At 42.2% G+C, this 12068-nt stretch overlaps 1 protein-coding gene across 6 annotated transcripts in view; it reads left to right on the plus strand.

Annotated features, from left to right (window-relative positions):
- LOC142578625 (multidrug resistance-associated protein 1-like) overlaps positions 1–12068 on the plus strand; it is a 289636-nt gene that overhangs the window by 237632 nt on the left and 39936 nt on the right. For all 6 annotated transcript variants that reach the window (XM_075688047.1, XM_075688043.1, XM_075688046.1 and 3 more), the window contains 4 exons: positions 1899–2098; positions 6661–6787; positions 6981–7082; positions 10081–10227. In XM_075688047.1, the coding sequence (XP_075544162.1) occupies positions 1899–2098; positions 6661–6787; positions 6981–7082; positions 10081–10227 (576 nt within the window). The remainder of the gene's footprint in view (positions 1–1898; positions 2099–6660; positions 6788–6980; positions 7083–10080; positions 10228–12068) is intronic.

The following is a 12068-nucleotide window of genomic DNA, read 5'->3' on the forward strand; positions in this document are numbered from 1 at the left end:
TTCTGCACCCCTAGAGAGTCTGAAAAATAGGACATTGTCTGTACAACTGACCAAGAGGATACTTCAAATAGTCTGTGGGGCAAACACACGGCAGAAGTAGAACGAGAACAGAAAGGACCGACGCATTGAGGAATGAACGGGAAAGGAAGTGGGCCGATACTTCTTCGAAAAAGCTTGAGCTCAAAAAACAAAGTGTCGACTAAACGACTAACGCCAAGATGCAGGCGTTCCTCATCTAAACCAAAATAAACTCTTTAAAGCAGTGCAAGCCAGCACTGAGGTGTTGGGGGCATGCTAGCTGAGAATATTTAAGGACAGTTGAAGTGCAACTTTCCAGCTGCTGAGAGACAATCTCACTTGTGACAAAGTTCAGGCCTCATACTAATGAGCTTGCTATCAGTTGATAGAAATAGCTCATATTCGTAAATATTTGCTTCTGTATGCATCTCTTTTTATTTGTATTTGAAAATGTTCCACTCAATTTTCAATGGGCTTTACCATTTTTTCCAAAGCTATTTGATTCACTGTGCATTTTACTAGCCCCTCGCTTCTGTTTTCTTTTTAAATAAAATAAACACCTACTACTTACTTTTCAAACTGAATTAAGTCGTTTTTTTTTTAAATTTTTTAACTTGCTTACTAGAGAGTGACAGCATTGAGCAACACGGTGTCAGCCCGCCTTGATGTAAAACAAAGTTCTGTGTCACTCAGGGAATTTTGCAAAGGCACTCAGGGCAAACGGGGAAAACTCCGGGAATTTGAAAATGCCGTCATGGTAGACACCGTGAAGAGTCACTCGTTTAACTCGTCAATCAAACTGGGGAAACCTCATGAACCTCATATAACGCATGAAAATAGGGAGAAAATGAAGGATTAGTAATTATTCTTGTGCCTCATAATTAAGCCAGAAATGTTTTTGTCACACGTTTAACATTTCCCCACATAAACACAATAAACACAATTATATGCTCTCTTTCCTTTTTGGAGAGGGAGCATGTCTTAGAGAGCAGTATGAAAAGAGGCATGCCACTTTTCTGACTGATCCATTTTTAATGTTCGTTGTGTTTCTCAAGGTTGCAGAAAAAATTATGTAGCTTTTGCGCCACAAAACACCACATTCATCATCATCATCATCATCATCATCATCATCATCAATCACTTTGTCACAATTTGTTAAATCTACTTTTCGAATCGGAAAAAATTTAGTGTGAAATTAACGGGATTTGACTGTACCTGGAGAGTGTAGTCGTGACGCCAGCAGCTATGATCAGCTGATGTTGATATTGTTTTTTCACTTTATGATGTCGCTTTTGTGTGACTTTTCATTAGCCTGTGATTTCAGTGTACTCGAGGGGACTCGAGTTATCTCGGATGCTATGTCAGCATGAGCATGACTATTCTTGCTCTAGTAAACTTGTCCCCTGCTCCAACCCTTTTACCTTGTTGGCCTGTACACCTCATTCAGTGCAAAACCTCTCCAATTACTGAGGAGCATTCACTTAATAAAATTTTCTCTAAGGAGCACATGGAAGTATCATTGGAATTTAGGGAGGTTCAAGCTGATGTCAAAATTTTACATTCCGTGCCACTTCTTCTCTGTACATTGTGGCAAGCCTGAACCTTTGGCTGCAGCAATGCCATGCTCTGCATCTGCACTAGCATTACCAATTTGCATGTGAATGGTACCAGAATGCTTCCATCGTGGAAGCCACAGTGGCATCAGTAGCAGTGAATAGGGATATGAGTGCTGCCTTGGGAGAGAGGACACTAGTGACCATCACTATGCTGCACTTGTTCGCTCAGAATTCTGGAACCTGCTCAGAAGCCCCCTGATGTCACTGCACAAAGGAAAGGGTCTCTAGAGAGGAATTAATTGTTTATGTCGGCTTCCTGTGCAGATAGTGTCGCTACCAGCATTTCGGCACGTCCAGCGGCTGCGGTCAGTTACACGCTCTCCCATCCTGTCGCACATCAGTGAGAGCATTGCAGGTGTGGTCTCAGTGCGAGCATTTGGTGTCACCAAGCAATTCATCAGTGCCCTGGAATGCTATGTGGATGCCAATATCAACTGCTGCTACCATTCCATTTCCTTGGATTGGTGAGGCTGCTGCATTAACGACTTCATTTTGAACTTTTCTTGACATCTGCTTGGGCGATTTTGATGATTTCTAATGTCACCCCTTTTGATTAAGGTGACAACAGATAGTCACCTAGCCTTTGACAGCTACTTATGTACGTACTACCTTGTTGTAATCTAACACTCTACTTCATCTCATAAAGTTACCTATGCCTGTGGCAATCCCATCCCCCATCTCCTCCCTGCTTTCTTTTTTCCACCAATGCTCCCTACATCTCTTGCTTGTCTCAACCACTGAGCAGCTAACATTTCCATTAGCTCCGAACCCCAGTGCTTCTGAAATTAATGTACTGCAAACCCACTCACTCAATAAGAACATTGCAATGAAGCCTGTTGCATATGCAGGACAAAAATCTCAAGCCTCTGTTTTCATATGAATTATTTACTGCATGTTGCAACACATACATTTTAAAATTGATATAATGAAAGCATAGTTTTAGCCAAAAGTTGTATTAGGGAATTTTCTTAAAGTGAGGTTTTTTAGGCAGCAGCAGTCTGAATAACTCCACAATCTGCTAAACACTTTTGTTGGTTAGAACCTTGTTTGAAAGTATTTAAAAGTAAAATATTTAACAGGCAAAAAAAAATTGGCAGAAAGCTTAGGCTATTTCACATCAAGTGAATCAACTCTTGTTTTGTAGGCATAATGCCTGATAGAGCAGAGGTGCATGCAGGAGCGTGCGAAGCTGCGGCACAGATCGTAGCACAAATATTGACATGTTTACTTGTTTATCTTTTTCGGATGACCGTTCAAGTCAGTAGTCTTTCCTCTGGGCTAGGACGGCACCAAGGAAGTAGCTTAGACCTCGATGCCACCCTAGTCCAGAGGATAGATGGACTTGAATGGTCATCTGAAAAAGATAAACAAGTACACGTGTCAATATACTACTAAAACTTTTAATGAGAAAAACAGGAACTGAGGGCTCCTATTTATATTCATCACCGCCATATGAAGCCAACGAAAGCGTAGGGTAAGTTATTTGTAATTTTAATTGAAGTGTAATCTAAAGGGGAATTAAAGTGGACAGAAAAAGAACTTGCCGTCAATAGGAGTCAATAATGTGGAGGTTGCGAACTCGCAACCTCCACATTACGTGTGTGTTGCACTACTAATGATGTTGCGGCAGTGGCTGTTCACACGTCCACATCCTTGGGTATTTATGTGTGTGTAACCCTGGGTACATTAGCCAGCACCATTCATGGTCATGGCAGTGGATGTAGAACATTCTTTTGACTGATGGCGCTACGTAGTACATGAACTTTAGAAACAGGCAGCTAATAAACCCTCTTACACTGCCAAAAGGCACCAAACCTGCCAAATTTGAGACCCTCGCTATGCATTGAATGAGAAGAAGAGGAACTGAGGAACTCAGTTTTGTTAGCCACAACCACATGAAGCCAACAGATAATGAAGCCATGAGAAGCATAGGGGAAGTTATTTGTAGTTCTAGTTGAAGGGCAGAAATCATAATTAAGGAGAAATGAAAGTGGTGAAAAGCCACCGATTATGTAGAGTGTTTGTTCCTTGTGTCCAGTGATGGGTGTCACATGAAATTGACGCAAATCAGAGGCAGCACTGTGCCAGCACATTCATGACATCCATAAAATGTTTATAAGCAGAGCTGTTGTCAAAAGTAAGAGCAAGGTCCATATTTTGTAATTTTCCACTTTTCTTATCACATATCTAGTTTGGCACATTGCCAGGTAGCCAAGAGCTTGTGGGAGTTCTGAGGTGCTGCATCACATAAGTTGTTGACAATGTTGTGTGTCATCAGGTATCAGCTTAATCATGGCTCGTTCCTTTTTTTTTTTTGAACACAAAAAATATTGTTACAGGGATGCTGCGAGTATACAAAGGCTATATTTACAATATATATACCGTATGAACCAGAGTAGTTAAGATGCCTGACCACCAACAACATGTAGCAGCCAGCGTCTCCGATCTTCTTCTTCCTCTCTTCTTTCATCCTTCCATAACAGGACCCCCCCGGGTGGCGAAGCGCCGTCTCGGCGCATAGTAGGCTAAGAATTGCGAGCAAAGTATGGCTTCAACCGCAAAACGTACACGGCGTCAACAGGCGTCTGACTTGAGAATGCATCAAAGTGTAGCGGTGAAATCTCGTAATTTATGTCGTTAACTTACATCGTTAACTATATCCATACAAAGGAAAATTTTGCTTCATTAGAACAGGATTTTACATGCATGGACTTCTGCAGGCATTTTCTATAAGAATCACAATTATATGTTAAATTGATTAGTACAAACCATTTCGTTATAATGACGTATGACTGTATCACTATTGAATTATAGGCAAATAATGGTGTCATCTGGAATGCCTGTGGAATAAATGAAAGAACACAGTAGGTGAAACATACAAAAAGGGCATTTGTTACTCCTTTTGTACAATAAGCCACCTGGGCAAAATACATTGAATGGCACAGGCTATGGAATGAAGTAGGTTGACTCACCAAAGCAGGATACCGAGTGAATAAGGTTTTCTCCGACACCTAAGTCATTTGTGGGACTGCACCCGCAAAGGCAGGCAGAGAAGGGTCTACTGTTAAAGTGAACACTTGAGGACAGAGTACGTCTGGGTTTTCCTTTCTTACACGAGTATTATTGCCTAGGTATGCTGCACATAACTTGTGGTTGGTAGCTCTGACTCCTTTTGGCACACCTGTGCAGAGCATTATGTTGCTTTCGTAGCCATTTGAAAGTACTGCGCCAGCAAAGTGAGATGTGCACATTTGAGGGTTCCCTTTAACAGTGGACTAAACTGTACATTCAAGTGATCGTGTTTGCCATTGACTGCATCACTTCAGAGCCGTATGGGAAGTACTTTTTGGCAGGCTAGTTGGTTCATACTGAATTTTATTGCGATAGTAAGTATATGGACACTCTGGGCACATTTCTGCCATCGCTGTGAGGTTCCATATGAAGTCGAAGGGTGATAAAATCATCGCTGCGCACCGTATGCTGTACGTGCGAGTGAAAGCGTCGAAGGGTGAGTCGGCGATAGTGGCTCGCAGCGGAGGAAAGTGGGAAGGAAGCGCACCGTCAGAGTCTGCCATGCGCTGTGTTTTCGCAGTTTAGTTCGCGTTGATGCGAGAGGCAGCATGAAGGTCAATTTGCTCGCTGCTGCTGCCATGTTTCCTCACTCCACTGTTTTGACAGCGAGATCTCACAATCATTGATTGAGACGTGTTCATGTTTGCTTGTGTGCGTGTATGACACCATGCTTATTAATTTAGTTAGTATGCCTTGTGGGGATGCGCAACTCTCGCGCGTCCCCTGATGTTTTTCCCGCATGGCGCGTCTCCTGTAATCCAGCTTCGCCACGTGGCCTGCGTGATGCCCGCGGCGGTCGATGTGGTTGGGGCGCAGTGCGAGAGATGGCGCGAGTGTTGCGCTGCTAACGCCGCCTCAAGGCAGGGTTACTTGGGGGCTCAGGGGAGAAAAGGCTGGCTCTTTCCTGGTGGGTCGGCGAACAGCATGGACGTCTCGCACGCGCGCGCCGACCCATGCTTCTGCGAGACCGTCTTGCATGGCCGCCTTGGAATGCGCCACTGTTCGCGTGACAGTACGCGCGAACGACCAGGCATTGGGATCCAGCATGGGGCGAACATATTCGCTCGCTATCCGGTCGCGGTGAGTCGGACTTCTAGATTTGTCGCGCGCCCCATCGGCATGTTTTGTGGATAGCAACTCGGCTAGCAGGCATTGATCTATGAAAGGTGCAATAAATGCCCTTGTGATTGTTTGCACTACTGTGTTGTCGTTCCTTTGTCCCAAGAGCACGGAGAAGAATCCCCACAGCCTATGTTTCCAGCTTTATACTAGCATTAAAACTACTATCATTACTTTGTATAGCTGTTCACTAATTTTCTGTAACAATCGATGCTTCATTTTTGGGGCAAAACTGCGACTTTTTATAGTGTACATGCAAAACATTCACCGTAAGGTGCATGGAAAAAATGGAAGGACATGAGAAGGAAGAGCGGTTTTATTTTTTCGGAGCACCAAGAAGCCAATATAAAGGCAGGTTATAATTGTGCCACCTGTAGGGGAGTGTCATCTATAAAGATGATCCTTTTATCATTAATAAGTACATATCTTGCATGCCTTCTTGAACAACAAGGTCAACTGCATGCCACTTCAACTTGATCATACTAAAAAAAAACAGCATGTGTATCTGCCAACTAGAACATGAGAGAGCAGTGCTGAAAAAATAAGCTGTGTGCAGCCGTTAGCTGGCTTTGTTTATATTCATTTGAAGGCCACACAGGAAATTGTTATTTTATGCTTGATTCTTCCTGTCAGCAACTGGAACCACACGAGTAATTTGGCACACTCTGCGATTGCCCCTGAGAGGGCATTCCCAGTCATAAAAATTTTGTCACCTCATACATAATTTGTTTATCGTAATGTAAAATGGTACAGTCTGTAGAAGGTTAATATTCTATAAGTTCTAGAAGAGATGAATTTTGATAACCAAAGCAATAAAAATCTTTGCTTCTTACAGCTGCAGACTAACCATTGCGAATACACTGGCACTCGTGGTGTCTTTGGGAGCATCAATGTTGACCATTGCTGGGAGAAATTCTCTGAGCCCAGGAATGATTGGCCTTGTGTTGTCGTATACCCTGGAGGTCAGTCTGAAGCCACCAAGCTCCATTTCGCACGCCACTGTTACCATGCTTGCTTCACTTATCGTTGCTTTCACTGCTGTGCTCAAAAAATATATGCTGTGTCACTGAAGCCCTGGCAGCTACCTGTTTAACTAACGGAAACCTTACTGTAGTTCTAAGCAGAAGTGTGACATTAAAGCACCATTTATTCCAGGTGTCAAATGCGGCATCGTACACATTCCGAATGTTTGCTCTGCTTGAGACTAGTCTTGTCGCTGTGGAAAGAATCAAGGAGTACATTGGACTTTCTGAAGAGGTAAGTGTTTTCCAAACTATTCTCCAAGTTCTACTGGTAAACTATCAAGCTGATGAAATAGGCAGATTTATTTTCGTACCAAGAGATTGCCTATCCATTGCCTGCCTATGATGTATTTGTTTATTTTTACAATGCTGCTGGCCTTGGGCAAGGCTGTAAGCACAAGTAGGAAATATGCAAAAATAATTTTTGGTTAACACAGATTCATTCATAATATCCCATGACAAAAAATTGCACAGAAGTACAATAAACAAAACAAAATGCAAAGATTTATGATACAAAATATTTAGCGCTAATATCCTATGTTATGTAGAACAGTGTAGCATTAAAAAGCACACAAATACACCAGACTATAGCGGTCAACATTTGCACATTTTTTCTTATTTTCAATGGGAGTGAAACACACATCCTCAGACTTAGGTGTACATTAAAGAACCCCAGGTGATAGGAAATTAACCTGAAGCTCTCCACTGGGACATAACCACGACCTACTGGAACTCCAAACCTGCACAGATAACTTGCTTCTATGGGAGTCACCTGCACCAACTATCATTCAACCGTTGGCCGATGGTGTCGCTTTTATGACTTGTTTGTCTGCTGCTCTGTGGTTGACTGGTGTGGCGTTGTAATTAGAATGGTGCCTGTTGTGTTGTGATGAACTGCTTGCACAGTTAATGACTTTTGCAAACACAGTGACAGTTATGTCACAAGGCTTTGATGTCACGTGGCTCCAGAAGTTGACTGCCGGAACCTGAAAAATGTTGGTGTGTGTAGTCTGTTAATATCTATAGTAGCGTTAAATAGCCACTCCTATTGTCTTTTTCACACAGTAGCAAACCACACAGATCTTGCACATTAAACCACGTTGGTTATAGGGCTTGCAAAGTTCACAACAGTTTTATTGTATACATTGTAGAGTTTGCTTCTGCGCTCTTTAGAAGCTGGAAACCACCATAATGTTCGATGACAGAACGATTACCACTCATTTTAACTCTCAAAAGTTGTCCGTGAATGTGTTGTGAGTTCAAAAAGCAAGTTACACATACAGCTTCACTGCGTACATATCTTTCGCACAACCGTTATGCTGCCACCATACCACGCAGAAAAGCTAGCTTTGCAGTTTGAAAAGAGTTCTGTGACACAAGGCCTCCAGCGCAGCGCATATTAAAGCACTGGGATCGCTTTTGCAAGCTTTCAACTCACCCACACATCCAGCAGTATTAAAAACAAGCTTTGCTCAGCTTTCCTTGAAACAGACTCGGTCAATTTATTGTACACGTTGAGGCACAAGAATTACTTGTGAATACATTTACCAAATCCTCTGCTTTTCACAATGGCACACAGCAGTAAATCCTAATGTCATCTCTGACATTAGGCTATCTGTAATCAACTCAAAAAGGCTAGATTATTGTATAAGTCTTTTAAAACAATTTTTTTCAGTCTCCTACGAAGGCTAGAAAAGAAAAATTTATGCCGTCTAGCATTGCAGCTGCCACCTGTGCTCGTTGTTAACCTTTCTTGCAGTGCTCCTCCTCCTGTGATTTCACTGTTCAAACGAAAAACATTAACAAATTTTGTTTTCTTTTTATATTTGTGAATTTATTAATTTACCACCAATATAAGTGCTTTGTGCCTGCTGAAATAGCAGCACAATCGTTCGAACAGATCGCGGAAGCAGACGACAGTGAACAGGTTGCAACTAGCCCCACTCTGCCTGTACATTCTGACCCTAGTGGCAAAACAGCTGAACTAGACCAGGCATGCTGGGCAAGGGACATCTGTGCAGGTCTGGAGTTCAGTAGGTCGTGGATGTAACCCACTGTGCCCAGTGTTGGAGCATTAAATAATACGAGTACAAATTCATAGTGCTGATTAATTGCCGAATTCACCATCTTTGTTTTATTGCCATATGGTTTTGTTTTGTTCTATATGTCAAGCAGCTGCTGCGTATTTTGTATTATTTATTTATTTATTTCGAATACTGTCAATCCCTCATGGCATTATAACAATGAATGCAAGTACAAATGGTAGTATTTGCAAACAAAGAATATGTATGCATTATATAATCACGAGTGTGTTATTGCAAAGGTTTTTGCTTTGCTATACATTAAGTATTTCATCAGAAATGCAATATATGGGTACAATATATTGTAACCTAGTAGAATCTGAGAAAAGAAGAAAGCAAATAATAAAGGACACCTGTAAAAACATATGATATAAAACACGTAATAAACATGATAAGCAGGATGCAGTCATGCATATAATGCATCATACAAAAAGAACACTTATAGATTAAAGTGTTACCCTTTGAAGATCGGTAACAAACCAGAGTAAGTAAATCAGAGCTGTAAGGCGAGGAGATGCTTTTCCACTGAACTAGCAAATGTATCTAATGAATAGCTATTACTAATAGATTCACTCAGTTTATTCCACTCTCTTATCGGTAAAGGAAAGAATGAATTCTTAAAGCAATCGGTACGAACATATTTATGTATTTCATGTACTTAATTTTGTATTTCCCTACAGTAATGCCATAGGGCACTGTAGAAATTTGTATAAATAAATAAATAAATTAATTAATTGAAAACCAGTGGTTCCTTGTGTTCTAAAACAAGTTGTTTTTTTTTAAATTGCATCCTCCACTTGTAAGGTGTCAGTCATGATTCTAAGTCACAAGTGCATTAGGCCCAGTAAAGTGAGTGGGGAACAGGCAAAAATGAATTCTGGCAGTGTAAAAGGGCTTGCCCTCTACGTAAGAAAGCTCCAATTTTTGTAGGCTTTACACATCAAATATGGTGAGTACTACTAAAACAGTACCCAACAGGAGAAAGTGATGGTAAGTGTGAAAAGCAAAGCTAAAAGCTAGATGTGCTACGAAAGGCAGAAGCCAGAGCTTACTTGTACAGTATCTGAGAGCTCTTATGTCTGTCACCTTGGCCTGCTCTGTTCACCCTGGATAAATGGGTGCAGAAAAAAAAGGGGATTGGAATCTGCGCAGGCTCCATGGAGAAATGCAGACACACAGCCTGCTGCGGAGTGGCCAGCCAGAGGGGACATTGTTTACGCAAACTACAGTGCAGCCTACAGGGATGATCTCGATCTTGTCCTCAAGGGAATAAACATCAAAGCCTGTGACGGTCAGAAGGTGACTTTCATTATGCCATTTGTGCTGAGGTGGGAAGGGGCTTGCACGTTGAGGGAAGGAACTAAACTACTTCATTGTGCGCTAGGGCCCTTTCTGGCCAGTGCACAATTGATGCACTTTTTTTTTAGTTAGCTTATTTTCGCATGTTAAATTAAGATATAGAAACATGTACACATGCAGTAGCAGAGAAACTTGGGCAAATTGATGGACAGTCATGCTTGGCAAAAACAGCGCTAACAAAGACGAGGACAAATAAATTAAAATAAGTCATACAGACGAGCGCTGACTCTGAACTAAAGGCTTTACAGGTGAAGAGAAAAAACAATATAGGAACGAGAAGAAAGGAAGCCAAGTGGTGCGCTTTTATTACTCATATAATCAGAAGCCAACAAACAAGAACAGCTTAGGGAAAATTACTTGTACTTATTAATTGAATTAAAGAAACGATAAATTAATGGAAATGAAAGTGTATGAAAAAACAACTGGCCGCAGGTGGGACTCAAACCCACGTCTTCGCATTATGCACGCACGTAGTGAAAAGATGTGGGTTCATGTCCCACCTGTGGCCAGTTGTTTCTTCATCCACTTTCATTTCCATTAATTTATCATTTCTTTAATTCAAATAATAAGTACACGCATAATGAGAAGACGTGGGCTCGTTTTGGGTCGATGGATACGGCACAATGGGCACGTGCTGCTCTTTCATGCCAACCTGGTACGCTTGGTATGTGCCCACTCTAGATTGACAAAAAAAAAAAAGGAACCTTCTATATTTTTCTGGTGCTGGGCGGAATCAAAGCCACGTCATATATATTCAGACAATCTTGTCTGAGTATACATGTTCGGTGTAAAGCATGCATTGTTTACAGGTTGCTGTTGTCCTGCGAGGTTACAAGGCCAGACCGGGCCGAGCGTTGTGTGAATATAAGGCTACAAGAGCACTGGTAGTCTTTGAAAGGTTCGAGAGGCCTGCACTCGCACGCACATTGTAGGGGTTGTGGGTGCAGCCCAATAGCAGAGAAAGCAACAGTTTTGTTTTGTTACACGGACCAGAACACACGGGAAATTACGGAAGCCTTATATTAAAAGCGAAGGGGGCAAAAGGATCAGGTGATGCACGCCCATGTGCGCCGCCCCTAGTGCTAGCACTTGCGCCTCCTCCTCTACCCTGGCCGTGGCAGCGCATGGCTGTCCGCATGGCTAAGCACGTATGCAGACCCTGCGCCGTATCTTGGAGGTAATTGGTGGCAAGTGCAAAGGTTGAGCCAAAACAGCTGGGGCCTTGATGCGTGCTGTGTTTCCGTGCTTCTAGTGTTGGAGATCGCACAATCTCAAGTTTCTGAGACACAGTGAAGTGAGAGGCAGCTGGAAGCGTTCGCTCCCCATCGTCAATGCTTATTCGTCATGCTAGTGTTGTGACAGCTTATATTCGTGGTCATCTAGTGAGATCTGTTAATGTTTTTCTTTGCGCACATAACACCTTCCTTGTTAATTTAACTAGGAAGTAAATGTTTACTGTAAGTTATACATCCAATAAAACTATGAACCTTACTTCGTGTAGTTGTCTCTTTGCTATTGCCATCAAGCGTTTGCGTTTAGAGTGCAACAGCAACTTTTTTTTTCTCAAGGAAAACGAATATCCATACTTTTTTATGCTTTTATTTGTCATTTGTGGCCACCATCTGATGACGGCTGCAGGCACTAAGCGTGGTCAGCCATGGCATCAAAAGATATACGGTGACGCAACGCATGCGAATCTCGGACACTGAGAGCCACGTTGATGCATTGCTCACAGCGTGACCTGCACCACACATGCCAGCGCTCGTAATCGTGCAATTATG

The sequence above is a fragment of the Dermacentor variabilis genome, chromosome 4, assembly GCF_050947875.1.
Source record: "Dermacentor variabilis isolate Ectoservices chromosome 4, ASM5094787v1, whole genome shotgun sequence".
Classification (NCBI taxonomy): domain Eukaryota; kingdom Metazoa; phylum Arthropoda; class Arachnida; order Ixodida; family Ixodidae; genus Dermacentor; species Dermacentor variabilis.